A 24,451-nucleotide genomic window follows, 5' to 3' on the forward strand; every position below is an offset into this window, starting at 1 on the left:
TAGCACTGCCCTTCCTCCCGGGGGGGGATGAGGGTAAATGCACTAAGGATTGTGAGGTGGTGAGGGGCACATAAGTACTAGAGCTAGCTTGTTCCCAGTGCCATGCTGGTGCTTTAAAGCACCTCATAGTGGTGGCACTGAGTGTTCAGGGACCAGAGGCTATAGAAGGGCTGCACACACCTTAGCTGGGGCAGTTCTGCTCTGACCCCCAGAGACAGCAGATGGTGGAACCCACCAGCCGTGCCCACATCTGAGCCTCTCTGGCAGACAGGCCTTCATCCTTGGCTCTGCCATGGCTATAGCTCGAGGTGCTTCATACTGAGAGAGTTTTCATGGAGCAAGTTCAGGGTAGTTTTGCTCTAGTTCACATTCGCATTCTGTCCTAGGATCAGGGCTGAGCATGTTGCAACCCGCATGGTAGGGTGGCATTCAAACAGTCCACCTCCTGCCTTCGGCTTGTCCCTGAGTTAGAAGCCCAGTCTGGCTGCCTTTTCTGGGAGGGCACCTTGTACACAAGGCTGTGTTTGCTTGGCTTTCACACCATCTGCTGGGGCTCCATCCTTTGCATTGCATGGGTCTCTCTGGGATAAATCAGCAGAACCACCCAAGGTTCCCTGCAGCCCCCAGCCTGGCCTTGGTTGGCTGCACTTACGTTGTTAAGCTGAGTCTTGCTCCATTGGCACCAACGGCCAGGAAACCCAGTCCCAACTTGGAGCCGACTGTGGGGAAATCAAAATCCTCTGGGACTTTGGGGTCAAGACTCCCTCAACACCAAAGTCAACAAATCTCCCTTCCCCAGCCCAGGAGGTGGGTCCTGCACCTAGCAGTACCAAATCTGTGCCAAAGCCCTCCTCACTCCAAAGCCAATTGAGGCCCCCCACCCCAGTGCTGCCATCTTGATGCCAAAGTCCCAGCCCCACCCCAGCGCCCGCACCCCCCCAACCACATGCCCCAGCCCAGAGCCTCCTCCTGCACCTTTAACTCCTCATTTCTGTCCTCACCCCAGAGCCTGTACCCCCTGTTAGAACCTTCACTGCACCCCAACCCCCTGCCCCAGCCAGTAAAAGTGAGTGAGGGTGGGGGAGAGTGAGCCACCGAGGGAGGGGGAATGTAGTGAGTGGGGGGGCAAGGCCTTGGGGAAAGGGCAGGGCAAGGGGCAAGGCCTGGGGGAAGGGGAACGGTTAGGATGTTCGTTTTTATGGGATTAGAAAGCTGGCAACCTTAACCTTCCCTCAGAATAGTTTGTCCAACAGAAAATTGGGGTTTTGACACCATGCATTTTTTGGCGGAAAGTGGCTGCTCATGATGGAAACTGTTGTTCTTTTGGCCTAAGACTTTAGTCCATGGAAATTGTAAAGTTTTTTGTGTTTTCTTTCCCCCTATGGAAGTGTTTGATGAAGATTCAGATCAGCTCTACTCTGTGTTGGCTGAAACTAGCCCACTTCCTCACCCCAAACCTGCACCTGGAGTCTTTTCTAGGATTACCAACCCTCCAGGAGTTGCTAGAAATTAAAGATCAATCTTTAATTAAAGACGATCATGTGATGAAACCTCCAGGAATATGTCCCACCAAAATTGATAAGCCTAGTCCTTTCCATAACAGGAGAGGTTCTGAGGGGGCGTGTGGGGCATTGTCAGTGAGAACGTGGGGGGCACAATCGCCCTGTGGCACATCTCTTAGGCAGGAGCGGATGTATCTCAGGGACAGCTGCTGATGCCGCAGGAGCCGTCCCCTGTACCCCCAGGAGAGAGAAGGCATGGAAAGGCTCAATCTCCCACCTCCCCTGTTGTACCACTGCTCCTAAGCAGCTCCGCTCGCCCAACCCTTGGGCTTCCTGCCCCCCAACCCCTCTGCTGCTCATCCCAGTTTACTACCTCAACCCTGGGGGACACTAACCCTCACACATTTGATGGGGGCGGGGGCGGAGCAGGAGAGAGAGCTCTGTCGTACTAAGGTGAAACCTTTCAGGCATTCCCCTGCATCGTCTCTAGCGGCTATAGACAGGATGATGGGTCAGATCATTCCCACCCTCGGCTGATCAAACTGGGTCAGAGCCTGGTCCGAGTAGCTAGGTTTACTCCACTGCAGCGTTGGAGCGCACGCCACTGGGGCGCGGGCACCTGCAACTGCCTGCTTGAAAAACATCCCTGTTTCTGAAGTCCGTAGGGCAGCTACCTGGAGCTTAGTCCAGGCTTTTACCCATCGTTAGGCCTTGGCTGAGGGGGCCACAGCAGAGGCCTGGTCTGGTAGGGCTGTGCTGCAATCCTTGTTGAACTAGGACCCCTGGCACCACCGCCAAGCAGAGAGCTGATGGTTTGCAAGGCACCAAGAGTGAACAGTTACTTACCCTACAGTATGTGCTCTGCCAGATAGTTTGTCCACTTGGATCCTATGCCCTGCTCACCCTCCCTGCTACTGTGCAGCCCTCGGGCTTTGGGCTTTGTTCCTGCTGCAGGGGTTGAGCCCCCTCTGTGTTTTGTGCCCTTGCCTGGGGGAAGAGGGCAGTCATTAATTTGGTCTTGACCAGGCCAGAGGACAGGTTCAGCCCTCCTGAGCTGTGTTATGTGGCCTTAGCTAAGTGCTGTATGGAAATGGACTAACAGGACTGCCGCAGGGCGTGGCTAAAAGGAAAGCACCCCCCCTATCCAACTTCCTGCTCCCTGACTGGCCCCCAGGACCCACTGCCCCTTATCCAACCCCCCGGCCCCAGCCCCCTTACCATGCCATTCAGAACAGCATATCTGGGAGCTGCGCCGGAGCCAGACATGCTGCCGCACTGTCCTGCGTGAGCACACAGCCCTGCCGCCCAGAGCACTGCCGACGCGGCGGCGTGGCTGTGCGGGGGGGGGACGGGACAGCAGGGGAGGGGAAGGGGCCTAGCCTCTTGGGTCAGGAGCTCAGGGGCCTGGCAGGATGGTCCAACGGGCTGGATGTGGCCTGCGGGCCGTAGTTTGCCCAGCTCTGTGCTAATGCCTTCTAACACAAACATAAATTACAGCCACTTGCTCAAAAAGAAAAGGAGGACTTGTGGCACCTTAGAGACTAACAAATTTATTAGAGCATAAGCTTTTGTGAGCTACAGCTCACTTCATCGGACGCATTCGGTGGAAAATTGCTCAGTGACTGAGAGCAGATGAACGCTGCCCCCTAGTGCACCCCATATGTTATGTTCAGTGGACACCAAGAGATTTTTTCCAGCCAAGTCTCATAGATCAGTGGAGCTCAAACTATTATACTGGTGACCCCTTTCACATAGCAAGCCTCTGAGTGCGACCCCCCCTTTATAAATTAAAAACACTTGTTTATATATTTAACACCATTATAAATGCTGGAGGCAAAGAGGGGTTTGGGGTGAAGGCTGACAGCTCGTGACCCCCTATGTAATAACCTCGCGACTCCCTGAGGGGTTCCAACCCCCAGTTTGCGAACCCCTGTCATAGACTCATAGCCTTTAAAGTCATAAGGGACCATTACGATTATCTAGTCTGACCTCCTGCACAATGCAGCCACAGAATCTCACCCACCCACTCCTGTAACAAACCCCTGACCTATGTCTGAGTTATTGAAGTCCTCAACTTGTGGTTTAAAGACTTCAAGATGGAGAGAATCCTCCAGCAAGTGACCTCTCCCCCCCTCCCCTGGTGCCCCATGCTGCAGAGCAAGGTGAAAAACCCCCAGGACCGATCTGCCCTGGAGGAAAATTCCTTCCCAACTCCAAATATGGGGCAATCAGCTAAACCCTGAGCATTAGGCAAGACTCACCAGCCAGACACCCAGGAAAGAATGCTCTGTAGTAACTCGGATCCCACCCTATCTAGTGTCCCATCGCTGGTCATTAGGCATATTTACCACTAATAGTCAAAGATCAATTAATAGCCTAATTTTGGCAATCCTATCATATTATTCCCTCCGTAAATTTATCAAGCTTCGTCTTGAAACATCTTTTGCCTCCACTTCTCTCCTTGGAAGGCTATTCCAGAACTTCACTCCTCTGATGGTTAGAAACCTTCATCTAATTTCAAGTCTAAACTTCCTGATGGCCAGTTTATATCCATTTGTTCTTGTGTCCACATTGGCACTGAGCTTAAATAATTCCTTTCCCTCCCTGGTATTTATCCCTCTGATATATTTATAGAGAGCAATCATATTTTCCCTCAGCCATCTTTTGGTTAGGCTAAACAAGCCAAGCTCTTTGAGGCTCCTTTCATAAAGCAGGTTTTCCATTCCTCAGATCAGCCTAGTAACCCTTCACTGTATCTGTTCCAGTTTGAATTCATCGTTCTTAAACATGGGAGACCAGAACTGCACACACTATTCCAGCTGAGGGCTCACCAGTGCCTTGTATAACAGTACTAATACCTCCTTATCTCTACTGGAAATACCTTGTCTGATGCATTCCAAGACCACATTAGCTTTTTTCACAGCCATATCACATTGCCAGCTCATAGTCATCCTGTGATCAACCAATACACTGAGGTCCTTCTCCTCCTCTGTTATTTCCAAGTGATCCATCCTCAGTTCATAACAAACATTCTTATTATTCATCCCTAAATGCATGACCTAGCATTTTTCACTATTAAATTTCATCCTATTACGCCAATTTATAAGGTCATCCAGATCTTCCTGTATGATATCCCGGTCCCTCTCTGTCTTGGCAATACCTCCTAGCTTTGTGTCGTCTGCAAACTTTATTAGCACATTTCCACTTTTTGTGCCAAGGTCAGTAATAAAAAGATTAAATAAGATTGGTTCCCAAACCCGATCCCTGAGGAACTCCACTAGTACCCTCCTTCCAGCCTGACAGTTCACCTTTAAGTATGACCCGTTGTAGTCTCCCCTTTAACCAGTTCCTTATCCACCTTTCAATTTTCATATTGCTCCCCCATCTTTTCCAATTTAGCTAATAATTCCCCATGTGGCACTGTATCAAATGCCATACTGAAATCACGGTAAATTAGTTCCACTGCATTTCCTTTGTCTGAAAAATCTGTTACCTTCCCAAAGGTGACCAGGTTGGTTTGGCACAATCTACCCTTTGTAAAACCATGTTGTAGTTCGTCCCATTTACCAATGGCCTTAACTACTTTCTCCTTCAAATTTTTTTCCAAGATCTTGCGTACTACAGATGTCAAACTAACAGGCCTGTAGTTACCCGGATCACTTTTTTTTCCTTTCTTAAAAATAGGAACTATGTTAGCAATTCTCCAGTCATACGGTACAACCCCTGAGGTTACAGATTCATTAAAAATGCTTGCTAATGGGCTTGCAATTTTCGTGTGCCAGTTCCTTTAATATTCTTGGATGAAGATTATCTGCTCTCCCCGCCAATTTAGTCCCATTAAGCTGTTCGAGTTTGGCTTCTACCTCGGACGTGGTAATATCTACCTCCATAGCCTCATTCCAATTTGTTATCCTACCATTAGGTGCTAGTTTTCCAAGCTGCAGTACAGCTAGCCTCACTTCACGGGGAGAAGCCACTGCCATGGGAGTGGGGGTAAGTGAGAGGTAGATGTCTGCAGGTAGGCTGTAGGATGCCTTTGACACACCTGCCTGCCTTATGTAGCTGCTTGTATCCCATGCTCTGGGGCTGTATAGAGCAGGGTGTGACATGCCGGTAGAAAGCAGTCCCTACAGGCCTACAGCTAAGTTACCCCCGGCTGGAAAGATCATTCCAGCCAACACATCTGCCAGGCTACAGGGGCTAAGGCCAGGGAAAGCCTGGTGCAGTGGGGGGGTCAGGAAGAAGAGACGCACCTCATGACCCTGTGCCCTGAGCCCTCCATTCTGCCTTGTTTAATTCCTGACATGTTCATCGTTTCCCCCCTGCTATTGCTGCCTAGGTAGCAGGTCCTTCTCCTCCTCTGTCCTGTCCCAGAGCCCTCCCCCCCAGCCATTAGCTCAGCTCCAGACTGCATCCCTGAGTGAATGAGTGCTGCTGGCCCTGCCTTTGCCCCTGCCCCAGCTTCTGGTGCTCAGTCCTCTCGCCTCTTCCTTTCCACTCACCGCCATGCCATCTTTATTGCTGCCATCTCTCTCCAGGGCCCGCTCAACTCCAGCTTTGGATCACAGTCAGGGTATCAAAAATGCTGCTTCTGCAGGACCTTGGGGATGCTGAGCCAGTGGGGAGAGCCCCCCTGACCTATCTGCTACAGGAAGCATTCATTGCCTCTGCCCCCCACAAGCCTCCCAGAATCCCCCCAACCTCCACTCCCAATGCTACCCCTAGAAATTATTAGTGATTTTTAAGAATCCTTAAACTGAACTGAATTAAGATCAGTTTAATTCTGAATCAGAGCATCCACACAGAGGTTTAACTAATCCTCTTTAACATCATGCCTTTAGTTAAATCAGCATAATTGTCCTAATTGTCCCTGTATAGCCAAGCCCTAAAAGTCAATGCTGCTGTCTATTAATTTCAGGCTGAGGGAGGTGCCTCTTCCCCACTGGAGAAAGGCCCTTTAGGCTGTGGCTGATGGAGAGAAACAAAATAATCAGGTGCTGATTACTAAATTCCAGGGGGAAGCATCCGTCTCTGTCCACATCTGCCCTGGGTCCAGAACAGCCAGAACTAACAGAGCTACGGGGAAGCACAAGGCAGGTATGTGGGGCAGAACCCAGGGTTATACACTACTGTTAGTTCAGCACAGGACAGAAGGATGGATGCTGTTATATGCACAATAGGCTGGTTCACAGCTACCTTAGAAACAAGACTGATTAAATCACTCTGCAGCAGTCCAGGTGATGAATCAGGCAGCACCGTGTGCATTCACTATAAGCCCCTAGGCAGATTATCCAGGTAGGAGTTCACACCTGTGGTGGAGGTGAGTATTTATAAGCCAGTTGACCTTGTCCCATGCATCAGTCAGTTCCAGGTAACTGAAAGCCAAGGGAAACCCCCTTCATCCACCCAGAAAGGGGGAAGCGGAGAAGAGAACCACACCCCTAGCTAGGTTGTTACCATTTCCCTTTTGTCTCAGTGGGAGGCTGCAGTGCTGCATTTCTGCCAGCATGGAGGCTGAGGCTAAACCCCAGCCACATCCAGGTCCAATCCCTGTGGGGCCAAGATGTCATCTTCCAGCAGCAGCAGTGCTGGCCCTGCTTCCCTGTCCTGGGCCTAGTGGGCAGCAGAATGGGGAAAGGGCAGCTCTATGCATGCCCTTGCTGCCTGTTTCTCCTCTCTCTCTCTCTGCCCCAAGAGCTCCAGGGCTGGGACCTAGTAGGTTGCTGGGGTTGGAGGAAGTTGGATAATGATATTGTCACAGTGACTCATAGGTTCAGCTCACTCTGGGCCTTTTTCCTGGCCACCAGTAGCTTCTTGTGCCATTCAGAGCCACAGCAGAGAGACAAACATTAGAACCCTCTTACCCCCAGCTGCCAAGAGCCTGGGGGGGAAGAGGTCTGCCAGCTTTAGCTATCAGAGCGGACACAGCCACAGGCGAGCGAGCTAATCACTTTGGTTCCTGCTTCAGCAATGGAGGCAACAGGTTCCTATCAGGCTTACCAAGAGCAAGACGGGCCCTCTGCCAGACCCAATGAGGCCAGGAAAGAAGCCAGCTCACCTCCCAGGAGGAGCATGCAGGCCTGGCAGTTAGAACGGTGCAAATTCAGGACATTTGATATGGAAGGCAGAGGATAATATGGACCGATGCCCAGTTTATTAGGTTACTTTTCAGATCTGAGCTGCATTTTAACCCTGCATCCTGCTTGTTAAAGTTGCGGCAGTTCAGCACAAGATTTTGGATCACCTGGCCTAGCCTTAGCCCTGATTTATAAATACTGGATTTATTAAGCAGCTAGAAACCTAGAAAACAAGACACAGCACGCCCATTATATATATATATATTTTTTTTAAAAAAAAAAAACACCTTTATTTGACAAGCAAACCCAAAAATTTATTTACAGTAGTTTTTTGCTCCATAAATTTTATTCAGAGGATTCTTCCCTCCCCTTTGTTGCTTCAATCTCCACAAACATCCAAGCCCAACCACGAGGGGCTTCACCATCAAGATGCCAAACGGGATACAGCCGTGTGGTGCCCATGCCGGATAGAGCAGTGTATTGTGGGAATTGCAGTTCTCTTCCCTCCCCCTCGCCCCCTTCTGTTGTATACACCAGTCTCAATGCTTCTCAGCCCAGTCCCAGGAAGTTTAATCCTCCAGAATGGGGCAGAGAGGAAGGAAAACAAGGTGGTGAGAACTCTTTCCCCCTCCCCCCCCCCCCGCCCCGAGAAGCCAGTGGTTAGGCCTTTCCCTTCTAGGATGGCCAGGAGATTATAAGCAAAGCAAGGTTCACATCCTCCATCCAGGAATAGATGGGACCAGCATGGGGGGGGGGGGGGGGAAAGAGTAGAAGAGACTAAAAAAAAAGCCTAAATTGATCTCCCTTGTCCCTTTTAAAAAAAAAAAAAAAAAACACACACACACAAAAAACACCCAACACCACACAGCTCTGCAGGGGACGTCACTACGAATAGAAACCCAGGCTGGGCAGCTGCCGGTGCACTGCAGCATTACCTCCCCTGGGAAAGGAATCTGTCAGGACAGAGTCAGGGTGCTTTCCCTGCCCTGCACCATGTGTGGTCCTTTGTACCAGCACACAGTGGGTGTGAGACACTAATCAAACCAGAATGGGAACATCTTATACCCACTGTGCACTGGTGTTAAGGACCACACACACGGTGTAGGGTAACAGGAAGTCAGATCTCTTGACTTATCTACAGGACATGGGAAGGGATTTCTCCCAACTGCTACAAGTTGCATTGCTCCTTCTCATGGCCCCATTTTTCTCTAAGCAAAAGGTTATTTAAAAGGGGGGGGGGAATTCCCCAATAAGCTACCACTTTTCCCTTTACTGCCCCAAATCCCACAATGCACTGCTCCCCTTCCACTGCCCACAAGTTCCCATCTGCATGAGCATCAGGCACGGATGCCAGTCGTATCCTGCTGACATTAATATCACTATTCATGCAACATAATAATTAGGCTAACAACCTAGGATTAGTGTTTCTCAAGATAGATATATAGGTACGTATATATCGCTATTTAACTTACATTTACAGTGAAACAGCAATATTAAACACGGGGATGTTCATTCAACCCATGTTGTTCCCATTTCTGCAGGCTCCAAGAGTTACAATTCAAATGAAAGGTGCATGGCCTGTAACTCACAGCTATTTGGATTCATAACTGCTCTGCGTGCAGTTTGTGGCCTACGCCACCCCACCCCCAACCCTATATTCCCATTAGCAACTGCAACTATTCACAGGGCTACGTAGGTTTTTCGTTTTGCTTTTGTGGTTGTGGCCACAGAGAGATTGCAGGCTCAAAGCGCACGAGAGACCCTGCTCTGTGCAATAAGCCAGCTGGCCACGAGAGGTCACCATTGCTTCACCAGCATGGCAGGAACTACATTCAGCATGATGAAAGCAAGAGTTTGAAGATTCCAACCAGCATGTAGGCAGTTTGTTGTTAGCACATCGCTAGCTTCACCAAGACTCTGCTTTCCAGGGAATGCCTCATGCAGGCTGCGAATGTTACAACAGCAAGAGAATAAGCAGGCAGTCCACGCCCACAAAGATTCCCTCTTCTGCTGGAAAGAGGGTATTTAAAAAAAAAAAAGTACAAGTTATTTCGCAGTCAAGATTAATCTCCAACCCCACTCCCCCACTGAAATGCCCTTTCTTCTGCTCTTGGTCAGTATCCTCCCAGGACATCAGTACATTCCTGTCTCCCTTCCATGATAGGAGGTGCACATCTTCAGCAGGAACGCACGAGAAACAGGGAAACGGTGAAGTGTTTCCCTAAGGAAAAAGAGTCAATCAAGAAATGTTTTCAGCATATAAGATTACTGAACAGCACCTCAGAGATTTTACTGGCAACAACAACATTAGGGGTTGTTTGTTTGTTTCAATGGAGAAAAAAAAAAGCCACAGATTTAAGTTTTCCAGTTACTTTGATCTTTGCCTTTCCAGGCTCTCCAGGGCTGCTCAAGGCTCTGCGACTAAACTCTCCATTCACAAAAATATATACAAGGCAGAAACAAAGAAGTGGGCCAGAGAGGTTTGGGGAAAGTCTTTTCCTCCTGGGTGTTCAAAACCCAGAAGATTTCTCTCCCCTTTAGATGTAGTTTTGGCTGGACACTTCGTCTGTTTTTCTCCCATAAAGTCAGCAGGCTTTACACAGCAAAATAGTCATCTAGTAAGAGGTCAGCCAGCTACAAAGCTCTCGCTCCACATCAGCCATTAAGATCCTTCCAAGGAGCCAGGCCTACCTCCTTTAGGCACCTGAAGAGAGGTGATGTCACCAGCATGATATAAGAAACCCAGGGTGGAATCAAAGGTGCAAGGGATGCTTGACAGCTTCCAAACACCATGATAATGAAAAGGGTCATGTGTCCCCCGAGATGAAGATGCTGCAGTCCACAAGGGCTGCTTTGCGGAGGTCCGAATGCCGTCAGGCTCCTTGGGTCCCCTCCTGGTGAGAGAAGGCCGTATAACGTCTGGGATGAGGATCTTCACTGCTGAGAAAAACAATAGGGGGGAAAAACAAAACAAAAACAAAAACAAAAAAAAACACCTTCAGCCGGCAGAGGCCAAACCCGACAGAACCCTAGAAGACAGGAAGGGTGGGCAGACCCAGCTGGAGCTGGCACAGAGCAGGTTACTTGGAGACTGGGGCAGCCTGGGGCTCTGTGTGCCATAACGGGGGCAGCTGCCCATTCTGCCGCTGCGATTCCAGCTCAGCTGCCTTCTGCAGTGCCACTTCCACCAGCAGCTGGAAGCTGCTGAAGTCCTCTCCGAAGAGCTCGGGCGGCGTGGGGGGCGGGGTGTTAAAGAGTCCGCTGGTGGGGCTGGCCGCGTCCGTCCTGGCCAGCAGCGCCATGGTGCTGCTTGTGCTCAGCTGAGGCTTGGGGTGGAGGTCCGGCTCCATCCGGGGGAAGGGGGCCTGCTTCTCCTGCTCAGCCCCATGGGTGCTCACCACTGTCAGGCTGCTGGCCAGCGGCTGCGTGGGGGAGCAGATCACCTGCGAGCAGACAGACATGGACAGCACCTTGGGGGTGGCAGCAGCTGTAGCAGGAGCCACAGGAGGCATCACCAGCCCCCCAGAGCCTGTGGCAGCCCCACGAGGCAGGGCCACATCTGTAGTCTTGCCCCCTCGGCGAGAGATGGTGAACTGGTTGGGGTCCTTGCCGTCCTTGCGCAGCATGTCGGGGAGGAGCCGTCGCCGGGCATTGATGAACCAGTTACAGATCTGGGGGAGACAAAACACAGCTCAGTCAGGTCGGCTGCCAGTGCAGCCCCGTGGGTGAGAGGCCAAGGCACCACGGAGCCAGGCAGGACAAGAGGGAAAGAGAACAGCCATGACAGGGATGTGGCTGCCCTCCGGCCAGAGCCACGACACCTCCCTAGCCTTCACTTGTCCTAAGTCAAGCAGAAAGGTGTAAACTTCCCTTCAGCACCACCCTAAGGGAGGGCAGGCTGATCTGCTGCCATCTGCCCTCCTTCCCTTCCAGTTGCTGATGGCCCAGGCAGGTCTGAGGTGGAGCCAGCACTCCAGGGGGCCCAGGCTGCTCAGGGGAGCTGATTCACCTGTTTCCTGGCCAGCATAGCCCACTTCGGGGCCTGCGCCAGCTCCATGCACAGCTGGCCTGGCAGAGGGGAGGCTGTGCCACTTTGTGCTGTTTCTCTGCTGCCTCAAGGGCAGGGATTTAGGGTTCCCTCCCACAAAGACCATGTTACACTCTGGCTCATGGCAAAACTTTGATACAGGCCAAGCTGCAGACTAACCTCCGTCAATAACTCTACAGCAGCGATTCAGGACGCGGTTATAACGCTTGCAGCCCTGCCTCAGACAAAACTAGAGCCCTGCTAACAAGGGTGGTTCAGCATGGCTGCAGCTAACATGGCTCTGAGCCCACTGTGGGGAAGAGGCTCAAGAGTCCAGTCCTGCTCCCAAAGCCAATGAGAGCTTTGCCATCCATGCCAATTGGCCCTTAGCAAACCACGTCATTCTGAAACCTGTAAGAACAAAGGTCATTTGAACCATTCTGGGAGAACCACACTCACTGCAGTAATCAGATTGCACAAGTTTTCCTGTATGTCCCTCTTCAAAATAAGCAGAAGGAAGGGGGCAGTAAGGTCCAACTGGTTTGGCCCAAAAGACCAGCTGTGCCCTTGTCTCCTACTCTGACATACTACCCAGCCAACCCAGGGCAAAGCTGAAAGGGAGTCTTCCAAGACGCCCAACATGCTTTCCCTTGCTCCAGGTCTGATCAGTAGGATGGATGGGAAGTAGAGGATGCAGCATTTGTACATGGCCAACTCCTGCCATAAGACTCACTCTAGCTCAATGGGCCCATACATCCCAGATCTGGAGACAGATTTCCCTCATGTAATGCGAGGACTTTGTTAAACAAATACAGGCAGATTAATGTAACATTCTTGCCCGCCTGGATGCGGGTCGGCAACACTCAGGCATGGAAGAGACACTCCTCCACATGACTGCTGTTAGGGCAATCACAATCCAAGACTCGCCCGCTAATACAATGTTGACAATGTGGCTTTTAACAGTTATAAAGCTTTAACTTTTTCAATCTCAATGTCGACAGTCAATGAATAATTGGCTCCCCACCCCCCATATTTCCCATAGTTGTGAAGATTTAAATAGATCAGAGTTCTTAAAAACAAACCGATATTATCCATAAAACTTGAATTCTGCCAAGTTTATTTATATGATGCCTTTCATCCCAGCCACACTTCTCAAAATGTATATACGTAGGAATCATTTCACAAACACCACGGAAATATGGCCATCTCTGGGGTGAAGTGCAGAGGCTGTTAACTGTGCATAGCAACTCTACAGCAAAGAAGTAGTAGTAAGGATTTGTTTGCTATTTAGGGTTTCCATTTCTTTACAGAAAGATAACCCTTTCCACCCCTGATCTAATTAATACTGCAGTGCACTATAAAAGTGGTACTAACATATTACCATTTATTGTGCCAACTAGCAGAATTATGGTCAAACTCTCAAAGGAGCATTCAAAAATATGTGCACTAACTGAGCAAGGCTCATGGGTAGATGTTTGCAAGCCCCTTGGAAATGCAGCTGCCATTTATTCAATTTGCTCTACAATGTATATCAAGATCTAAACAATAAAAAGCTAGATGAAAAGTCACTGTGTTCCACATAGAAAGCAATTAGAAGAGTAAGAAGCAAAGTGACTGATCTCTTCCAAATCAAAGGCATAGGTCAGTGGTTCAAGCATTGGCCTGCTAAACCCAAGGTTGTGAGTTCAATCCTCGAGAAAGCAAAATTGGGGATTGGCCCTGCTTTGAGCAGGGGGTTGGACTAGATGACCTCCTGAGGTCCCTTCCAACCCTGAGATTCTATGATATTAAACAGCTGTGCAAAATATACCCCCTGAGGACAGAAAAGTTACTGCAACTTGGATCACTATTATCAAGAGCTCTGTTTTTTTGTGACTTTCAGACAGTTGTTTGCATCTGACACCCTTACAAAAGTCACTATTTCATGCCACACAGGCCCTAATCTTGCAAGCTGTGGGAGAGCTCTCTCTGAAGTTCTGCATGTGGAAGGCTTCAAGGATCAGAAAAATGTCTCTAGATTCTAGTTTGATTTTCTTAAAGGGGCACTGTCACAAAAATCATAGGCCCCATCCTATCCCGTGCTCCCACTTAAGTCATAGCAAGACTGGGACCCATCGTTTATAACACCCACACTTCTTAAAGGCTATAAGCAATGATGTAGAGTATTCAACAGAAAAAGCCTTTACATAATAACAACAAAAAAAAAACTATTGACTTTGTACCATTCATCTTGTTTGTTCTCCTTTATACATGTAACTCAGTGTGGATAGCACAACTAGAGAGGGGAGTTTTCTCTCTGCTTTACCAGGATAATTGCAGGTAACAAATTAGGGCCAGATCCTCAGCTGATGTAAATCTACAGCACTCTTCTGAAATCACTGGGGCTTTGCTAAGTAACAGCAGCTGAGGATCTGACCCCCTAACAAGGTAATTAGAGTGGTTATGTTCGGTTTCTAGTCAGCTGCACTCTGTGTGTTGGACACTAGCACTAGGCTGTTGTGTGCCTGGATTCATACCATACAGCAGTGGTCCCCAACCTTTATTGTGGGAATAGCATATTGGTATTCCCAGAAGACTGTGGTGGGCGCCGAAATGCTGCAGCCGATTAAGAAGCATTGCCCCTGAAATGCCGCCGGGCGGTTCTCCGGCGGCCACAATTGGCAGTGCACAAAAATGCCTGGCGGGCAGCACGTTGGAGACCCCTGCCATACAGCATGGCTTGGATTAGACAAAACACACTTCAAGCAAACATTAGTATCCAGCAGGTTTTGTAACTAACCAGCTAACGCAGGGGCCAACCTTAACTACCTCGTTCCCCTTTAAAGGTAACCCCCAGCTTATTTTTAAGTAAGGCCAGTGGTTTCCCTAGCACCAGTTCTTTTGCTATTCACCATTACAGCACACAGAGAGATGGGAGCTTGGCAATCACTGACGATTTCAGCACTTCACACTACTGGCCTCAGACAAGCCAAAAGCAACAGCTCCCGCTGAGGTCCCTGGGAGTTACAGGTGCTCAGCACCTCTCAGAATCAGGCCCCATTATGGATGGCTGGGCTGTGTGTACACACACACTTCTATGGAGTAGGCCTGTTGGGTTCCTCTAGATTTGTTTGTTTGTTTGGGGGATGGGTAAGGAAGGAGCCTGTGGGGGGTGTTAAGTCAATTTCAAACTCACAGGCAACAAAGCTTTTGTTGAATCTGCAGGTTTCCTGGGACCAGGCACAAGAGTCTTATCTACTTTGCAAAAAGTTGCGATACATGGCTTCCTGGTTTCCCTGGAGACCGAGCACTGCTGCTCTCACATTCCTTGTCTGCCAGCCACTGGCCCCCCGCTCTGAGAGATGGTGGACAGAAATATATAATCACATGCACTGGACTGGGTGGTGGCTGGTACTTAACCCGATTTTTAAGAGACTCTAAGAGCCTGGGCGACTCGCAGCGGTTCAAATGGAAATGTCAAGTCTGAGCCTCCAGTGCCACCTGCATTCAGAGGTACGTTTCATTTTCTCTGTGATTGCAAAGAGAGAGGTTTGCTCAGATCCTCCCCACACCCTGAGTCACTGCCATCACACCACAATGTGACAGGGGCTACCTCAGAGCTCCCCCCCGCCATGGAACGGACCTATGGGGGCGGGGGGAAGAAGAATCAGTGGAAGCGACAATGTTAGTACACAAGGCACTGCTTTGGGGCACTTATGCACTATTTGATACCCTTTGTTTATTATTATTCCTACATCCCAAACTTATCATCAACTTTGTCTGCACCAGATAATGGATAGCCACTGGCCCAAGCACCACAGAGCCAGCTCCATGAGCTCTCCAGCATCACCAGAGCAGCTGCAGGGTTCCCAAAATGAAAGGGAAGACAAGTTTAGAGAGAGTCACATGCTGAGTGTATGTCTGCCCTGCTGCTGGGGGGGGGGGTGTCAGTCAGCCGTAACAAAATACATGGACAGATTGTCCAAGTGTTGTGCAGAAGCTGCCTACACAATTATCACAAGTGCATGTGCAAAGCACGTCACTGTGCACATCCAAATGTACAGTTAGGACATCCAGTCACGTGACTGTGCCCTGAAATTAGGTGATAACTGGCCCCTGGCTTATTTGAAAAATCTGGCCTTTCAGTTTTTAAATAATAATAAAAACCACCAACAACAACAAAAAATCACCTTTCAGACTTGAGAACCTTGAACTTTTAGGTTCTGTTCACCAGCAAGTTACAAGTGAGACAGAAAACAAATAATATTAGCTGAGTCTTTATAGGGACAGCAGCAAGACAGAGCATAACAGCATAATCTTGGCTTCTGATCTCCCACTTCGGCAAGGCGCAAGTAGCTGGGAGCCACTGAAGGAAGACCAGAGCACTACAGATGGAGTGGGGGCTATTTGGCAGGTGGCACTTTTCCTCTAAGCCAGCACCAGTACACTGGCTCCGAGGAGCCCTATACTACTGGAGATGCCATCTTTAAAATAAATACTCTGCAAAAAATCACAGTTAATCATCACTTGCTGCCATGAAGGATCCCCAGCGCTTTTCACCAGAGTTGGGATACTGAAGGCAGCACCCTGGCCAGATTCCTGATGGGGGACTTACACTCTGTCCACATTACAAGGAAAACACCGATCACCATCCTTTAGTTTCTTCTCTCTTTGTCCTACAGGGTTATGCAGCACTGCTCTCCTCTCCTCTGTTAGACAGCTGCCATTTCCACCTCACAGGGGGCAGCATTTCAGTGGTAGATGAGGGAACCCCAACATAAGGCTACGTTTTTAAATGCTTTGGAATCTGTGTTTGGAGATTAGCTATTGAAAAGCAAGTCCTTGTGCTGCTCTGTTGCACTTATGCATAGATGTGGGTGGCCCCAGAACTCATCCCAAATATATAGAGCCCCAAAGAACATACAGAATAGAGCCCCCAGCAGAGGGGGCTACATGGTTTGGGATGAGAGGAGGCAGAACACCCAACTGCAGAGAGGAATCCTGGAGAGCTTATGCTGTGAGGTTACAGATGCTCGCTTTTGTAGATCACATCACTCCTGTTTAGTTTTGACAGTGACTGGAGCACCTTCCATAGTGCATGTACGGGGGGTGGCTGGCGGGGGACCTAGCAGTACAACTCTTGCTGTGATCAAGAGGATTCTCCACACAACATGCTGCAAGCCTATCTTCTAAGTGCCAGCTCTACAGGGAGGGGTATGACTAAGACCCCACCATTTGCAAGGGGAGGGGCGTTCCCCAGAATAATTAGTTGGGGGATAGGCAGCTTCACATGTCAAAATGTCCTGTAATCTGCTGCTCATCCTGCAGCACAGGTAAGGGGGGGGGGGCGCGCACCTGCATCCACCACTGTTTGTAGCACAGGCTAGCCTCTCTGGGCCTGGCATTCAGGAGCTGCAGCCGGCTCAGCCTCTGCCCCAACAGAGTGATCCTTCCCAGAGCCCCTCACCACCCAGACCCTGCTGATCTGGATGCTGTCAGGACCTCTCTAGAGAGGCCAAACTAACAGGGCTGGAGTGGGCACATCCCACAACCTAGCAGCGCTCAAACTCACTCTGCAGAATGCCCCCTCCCACCCCCACCGACAGGGATATGGTTTGCCACAGAACGCACAAATCAAGCCTTCCAGGGGGCAAGAAGAGAGAAGTGTCTCAGAGCGTCACAGTCCGGAGAATACTCATGATGCTGGGACATGTCCGAGCTGGAGTTGGCAAGAAAAGGAAAGTGTGGGGCAAAAGAGCCCCACAGAGACAGGTCAGCCCTGAATGTGCTTAAATATCACCCAGCAATGGGCTTTAGCTCTGTTGGATCATAGGATTGGGGACCCTCCCCATCTACAGCCTCATCCCATCTAAGTTTGGGGGCTGGCAGCCAGCATGCCTTAGCTGATCTCAATTGCCATCATACCACACAGGGAGACAGGGAACCGGGAGGGACCCAGTCAAACCCAGCACCTTGAACTGTGCCCCAAAATGGCTAAGAAATCAGTGCTGAGTGCAGAACAGGCATTAATGCCCCAGCCTTCTCCTGCACTAGCCAATGTTTGCCTTCAGATGTGCCTCATGTGAATCACTCCGCAGACCCTGAGGGAGTGACCAAGGCATGGGTCCCCCTGGCACAGCCCACATTCAAAAAGAGGCATCATAATCTTCCAGCCTTGCACAGATGGATAGAGAATTGCTCTGGGATGCTGCTGCTCCCCATGCCAGCTTCCCCAGACTAGGTTACTGGGATGAAACCATCACACTCATTCTGATATCCAAGTCTCTGGAGTAGCACTCTGCCCACAGTAACTCCCCAGCTGCGCTGCATCTTCTTCTAATACAGTGGGTTCAGATTCAGACCAGGTGTGAGTGGGTGTCACTGCACAACACTCCAGTGGAGCTGCTGCAACTAAAGTCTAATCACATTTCATCTGTCCCCCCCTTAAAGTCTAATCACATTTCATCTGTCTCCTCTAGCAAATCCACCAATTTTTCAAAGGCACTATTTGATAGGAGTACAGGTATCAGCATCTGCCCTTTAACTTAGCACTCATGAGAGCAAGTCCAGTAGCACTTGCAAGAAAAACCTTATAAACAAATAGGAATAAAGACCCTAAGGCAATTTTTGTAAGAGTAGAGGTTACACCCAGTCCAAAACGCCAACCCCGCCCCCCTCACAGTTTTGCATTGTGGTTGCACTCTGCTGCCACAGAACTGGGCAGCAGGTGTTGGGATTGGGGTTATGGATCACTCTGGGGTCTTTCAGGAGGAAAGGTGGTGTACATATAAAAATAGCTTTGCTGCCTAACCTCTCCACCTCAGTTTACCGCCATAAAATGGGCCCCCTAATACCTACAACCTGTCTCATGGGAGTGGTGCCACATTTAAAGCATTACAGTACGCAATGCTCTTGGAGATCTGCAAATGCGTTCTCCTTGCACAATACAAATGCAAAGCAGTTTTCTGCCAATTATTATTAGGCAGGGCCAAGTCCCAACCCCCATGTGCCATGCATTTAACTTAACCCTCTCCGGTCACCAGAAATACATCCTCTTGGGGGGATAGGAAAGGTCGAGAGAAGCTCTCACCTGCAGCACAGAAAGGTTGGTCTGTCCAGACAGACTGAGTTTCTCTTGCTCAGATGGATATGCATTGAACCTATGCTCATAGAGCCAGTCTCGAAGGATCTTCACCGATTCCTTCGGGAGGTTCCCCCTTCTTTCCTCTTATTTGACTGCAACAGGTCCAGAGAGGCAGTCCCGTCATCTTCTCCGAGGTCACTGTCTGACATGGTGGAGCTGCCTGCAGACCGCTCCTGGTTAAAGCCTAGCAGAGTGAAAACAAAACAAGGCACAGGTTATGCCGCATTCCATTTTGTGACTGGCCTGATGCAAAGGGGTTAAATTAACAAGCAGTCCCTCAGCTGAGCCCCATTTTGGGCAGAATCTGAACCCTGAGAGTGGCTCAAAGATCAAGATGAAACCATCATGTTCAATTTAGTCCCATGCAGACCCCAAACAGCAGCTCAAAGGCACTGCACCTCCATCTCCTCCTCAGAGGGGTTTATTGCTTTGTATTCCCCGCAGTAACCCGTTCACGTTTGGCCCCCTTAGAGGCCAAAATGCAAAATAAACAGAAGCTACAGGGTGCTCTGTACAACAGACCATTTGTTCAGATGCCTAACTTTAGTCTGCAAGGCCCTGATCCTGCAGATTTCACGTGCTTCAAGCTAAACATGGGCCTAACACTCCCATTCCCCTGGAACAACTCAGTGTGTGGAGTTAAGCACACCTGTGAACTTTTGCAGGATCAGGGCCCAGCACTGGCCGCTTTAAGAAAACAACATGAAGCCAACCATGCATTAGGAGTGTCTGGACTCCAAGGAAAGTGCCAAACTTGTGTTAGTCAGCCTCACAATTCAAAGTTGTGACAGCAGTTGGAAGAAATACCCTTTGATCTTGCATATAATTCGAGGTAAGATTTTGAGTATAAATCTAAACCCCTCTGCCTACCCGGCAAAGTGTTTACAGAAGCCCATTGTCACCCCCTGAGCGTGTTAACCCTCGGCAGAGCGCAGACATGAGAACACTCAAAGTCACTTCTTGGTTTGCTTTAAACAAAAAAAAGTCTCCAAGCTCATTTGCTACTCTCCCTCCCCCGGGCAGCTGCAGACATCTTCGTTAACTGATGTGCACCCCAATGGGCAAAATTCAAATTGGCCTAAGGTTGGTTCCTACAGTTAGTTCATTACCCTTCCCGGCCATGTGGCAGAGTTGGTCTGGAGGTGGCATTCAAAACCGCGGCGCTGCTCTCTGCTCCCCAACGCGCCCGCACGCAACAAAGCAGCTTCAAGTCCATTGCCAGGCAAGCCCCTTCCTCCCTTCAAGAGGAGGAAATGGCAAAGCGGGCTCCCTAATTAGAAAAGCAAATGGATCCCTGGCCGGCTCCTGCCTGCAGCCCGGAGTGGCCCAGGGACCAGGGGGAGCTGCTGGCTCCGCGAGAGACAGAGAGGCGCTCTGCTGTGCTCCGCTTCAAGGCGCTCTGCAACCGAGCCGGGATGGAGGAGGTTCTGCTGTTTCCCTTTGGCCCTGAGCTGCCCCCCCCCAGCCCCCTCGGGGAAGCGCGACCCAGCCCGAGGAGACATCCAAAAGACCCGGGGGGGCGGGGGGGTTTAAGCAGCGGCCGCCGATTTAAAACACCTTGGTTTGATCCCCCCACCCCCTCCCCAGGTAAAGCCCCAAACACGCTGCAAAGCCGGGTGTCCAAAAGTTCAACATCTTCTCCAGCCGGCGGCCGCGTCCCCGCACAAAGGGGAGTGCGAGGGGACCCACCCGCCCGGGCAGCTCCCGACCAGCGAGACCCTTCAGGACCCCCCCCCCCCCCAAGAAACTTCTCTCCTCCGCTTGGATTCAAAAGAAAGAGACACGCACAAAAAGGAGAAATCACGTGTCCCAAGTAAAGTTCCCCCTCCGGGTAAGAGACCAAAAAAAAAAGCAGTCAAAGCAAAATCAAATCCCCCCTTTTTCTTCAAACCCTGAGTTTATGAACAAACCCCCAGCTCTGAGTGAGGGGAGGGGGCTGGCTAGTTTGGAAAGTTGCGGGTTGAATCCGGGCGGGGGGCGGGGAATTCCCCCTTTCTTTAAATCCCTGCCTCTCTCTCTCTCACACACACACACACACACACAAAACAAACTGGGACTCCATGTTTTCTGCCTGTTACATCTGCGATCTTACCCCCAGACCTCCTCTTTCTCCTCGGCCCTTCCATGGCATGGGGAGGGGCTCCCCCGGGTCCAGCTGCACCCCTCCCGCGGTTAAAAAAGGGGATTCCCCCCCAAAAACAAACAAACCAAAAAAAACACGCCCAGCGGGGAGCAGAGCTCGGAGGGCGAGGCGGAGAGACACGGAGAAAGTTTCTCTGTCTCTCCCGGAGTGACAGATGCCTAGACAGAGTTCTCTTTGTTCCAAAAGAAACAGGAACTTGCGCGGTTCCCCCCCCCCTACACCACCACCACCACCTAACCTCCACCCCCCCTTCTCCAACCCCCCCCAGCTGTCACTTTACAAGCTCAGCAAACAACAAAAATTCCCCGCAAACATGGATTGCTGAGTTAAGACGGGGCTGGGACGAGAGATTTGGAGATCCAGAGGGGGTAAAAAAATCAGCAAAGAGGAAAAAATACCCTGATTGTTTGTTTTTTTTTCCTGGAAGGGGGGGGGTGGTGCTGTGCAAGAGGATCATTCATTCAGGGAGAAAGCAAGGCAGGGGGAGGCATGCGGTCGGGTTTGCTGGTCCTCCTGAAATGTTGCAAGAAGTGTGATCAAACAAAAGATTCCCCCCCCCCTCCGCCGCTCTCCATAGTTCAGTGCTTTGAAGGTATTTTTTTCCCTCCTCTCCCCCCCCCCCCCCCAGTGCCTTTTCTTTTCAGGGCGATGCAGGAGTTTCTGCAGAGTTTAGTGGCTTCCTCCAAACCACGAGGATGGAGGGGGGGTGCTGCCCCCCCCCCCACCAGAACGTGGGAGCCGGATGGGCAAGCCACGCTTCGCCAGGCACAAAGTTTTCCCGAAAGACACTCAACTTCCCAGACTTACTTTTCCTCGTCGGTTTCATGTCCCCGCCCGGGTTCAGTCCAGCTCTGGGCCGGAGGGGAGTCCGCGCAGCTGATGGGCGCTCCTGGCTCGGGGAGGACAGCTGCCCCCCTCTCCCTTTGTGTAGCCTGCGGAGGCTTTTAAAGAGGAGGGGTCTGGGGTTGTTGGATGGGTCTTTAAGACCTGACACGCTGCCTGACAGCTCCGGCTGGAAACCACCTCTGGGGCTTGACGTCAGATCCCCCCTTCCCAGGGCTGGTTCACAGTTTTAGGGGCAGCAAAGCAATCGCAGGCAGTTCACCGCCCCCCCCCATGAGATCTGAAATGTGGGGGAGGGGAGAGGAGGAAGGGTGGGTGGTACACGGCAGAGACTCTCCTCCTCCCCTCTCTCCGGAGAATGCAGCGGGCAAGTTGCAGCCTCTAGCCTGTCAGAGAGGAACCCGCCAGCCCACTCGTGTCGCCGCTACTGCCCAAGCCTCTGTGCAGAACATTATACAGATAAAACCCAGCGGAAGAGCAGTAAGGAAAGGAGAACTTGTGGCACCTTAGAGGCAGTGTAAGCACACGAGGTCTGATTGTTAGCTGGCGCCTGCGAATCCGGACTAACTGCACTGGAGCTAACCCATGTAAACTAGCTTGAGAGGAGGAGGAGCTCACCATGTTCCAATAATACCTGTGGTTTTGGTGCTTAGTTTATGCAAATCGTGGGCAATTTTCAAGCTGTATATATTGGGTTGTTTTTAATGGAAAGCATTTCTTCCCCAAGCATGCTCCAAACTTTTCAGCACAGATTTTCCTCCCATCTCTTCTCGGTTGGGAGGATGCGGTCTCCTTTAGGCCCCGATTCAGTAATGCACATGCTTCGTTTTAAGCACTGCAGCAGTCCCACTGACTTCAATACCATTACCCATTGCTTAAAATGAAACGTATGCATAACTGTTTGCAGCAGCAAGACATTTAAATCAGGAGAAGCAGACAGCAGCAAAACTGCATCACACAGGTTCCTTCATCTCTAGGCTTACTAAGGCCCCAACCCTGCAAGGGAATCCATGCAACTCTTTTGATGTCACTGGGGAGCTGGGTGGAGCAGCAGTTTGCTGTGTTTCAGGAGCAAGGCCTAACTTCTCAACAACAAATTCAGGGACAGAATCTTGCAAAAAAAAAGTTGAGTAAAATCTCTCTATATAAAAACAGACCTTTTTCTTTAACTGAATAGTAAAAACCTGGCCTTCGGGTTAGCTTTGTCACTTTTTATCCATTAACATGGAAAATCAGAGCTCTGTGTACCTCACTGGATTGCATTAAAATTAAAGAATTTTTGAAAAGAAAGACCAGTGACAGGGAGTCATTAGCAAAGTTGGGGTGGAGATGATTTTCTTTTTGTAAAGACTCAAGAGTAGGCACTTGTTAGCCATGGATGTTTAACAGGATTATGGAATGGAATGTGGATATGAGACCTTTGGATCTCACTTCTGCCGGAGGTCTGTGACAGCCATCATGGGACCTGCAATGCCCACATTCTCTCCCTGGCCCAGGAGGAGGTAGGTAGGACTGGCGAGCTTTGGTGTTGCACTCCGTTGGGGATGGTGTGGAAGGGCTGATTCATTCTAGTTATGCTGTCCCTGGGTTGTCTGATTGGTTACTGGGGTAAATGATGAGTCTGTTAATTACTGCGATATTTTTAAAAGATTATCAAGGGCCCCCAGAGTATTGAATGGGCATTCTCTTATGGTAGCTTAATAAAAAAATAAATAGAGACCCAAAGGTGAAGCGATCACCACATGTTTTGCTATGTCTTGCGACAGCAATCAGATTAAGGCAATATCTACACTTAAAACGCTACAGCAGCTCCGCTGCAGCTGTGTTGCTGAAGCACTTCAGTGTAGACACTTATTACAGCGATGGTGGGGGGGTGTCTCTCTGTGTAGTTAACCCACCTCCCGAAGATATTGACTGAAGAATTCTTCCGTTGACCTAGTACTGTCTGTACCATGGTTAGGTCAGTTTAATTGCATCTCACAGGGGTGTGAATTTTTCACACACCTGAGAGACGTAGCTCTGCCAGTGTAACTCTCCAGTGCGGAGCAGCCCAAAGGAAGATGTATGTTTTGACAGGCTACATACATGGATCATCATAACCTCATCTACTAAGATACAAGACCATCTCTACACAATGCTATTCTGCTATGCAAGCAGAAGTTCTCCTTTAGCCTAGAGCCCAGATCTTCTGGTCAGGCACCTAACCCCCATTGTGCCTATATACCTTTGAGGATCTGGGCCTAAATTGCTTGTACTCTTTGAACCAGGAGGCCTGGGATTTTGTCCCTGCTCTTGTAGTAAGTGCCCAGTGGCCAGCATAGCAACAATGTTGAAGTCCTGGATGGTCAGGGGTTTTGTTACATTATCATTTGCCACCTTCCTGCCACTCAGCAAAAAGGGAACCAGCGATGGTCTGAGTTCCCTGCGTGGTACAGCCACTGGGACATCTCAGAACTGTAGCGGGCTGTTTAGAGCTCAGTTTAGATTGCGGGGGCTGACCACAGCAGCAGCAGTAGCGTGAGTCTGACCTCAGTGGTTTGGGGCCTAATCCTGCACAATCCATCTGTGGCGCCCAACAGCTGGCAGGATCGGGCTCATTAGGGAAAAAGTAAAAGTGTTTTATTCTACTGCCTCTCGGAGAGATGGGTTAGCAAAGTGATGGAAAAACCCCTTCAGCCAGCACAGGAGGTGTTTACCCTACGGTGCTACAGCAGCACAGCTGAAGTGCGATAGCTT

The 24,451-nt window shown here is 50.1% G+C and overlaps 1 protein-coding gene across 1 annotated transcript; it reads right to left on the reverse strand.

Moving 5' to 3' along the window:
• Nucleotides 1-7,855: 7,855 nt before the first annotated feature.
• On the reverse strand, nucleotides 7,856-21,019 carry TGIF2 (TGFB induced factor homeobox 2). The gene is given in 4 exon segments (XM_038369850.2): nucleotides 7,856-11,250; nucleotides 18,676-18,809; nucleotides 18,812-18,913; nucleotides 20,822-21,019. Coding segments are annotated over 4 exon segments (861 nt in total). The 5' UTR covers nucleotides 20,856-21,019; the 3' UTR covers nucleotides 7,856-10,659.
• Between the last annotated feature and the right edge of the window lie 3,432 nt (nucleotides 21,020-24,451).

Source organism: Dermochelys coriacea, chromosome 13 (genome assembly GCF_009764565.3).
Source record: "Dermochelys coriacea isolate rDerCor1 chromosome 13, rDerCor1.pri.v4, whole genome shotgun sequence".
NCBI lineage: Eukaryota > Metazoa > Chordata > Testudines > Dermochelyidae > Dermochelys > Dermochelys coriacea.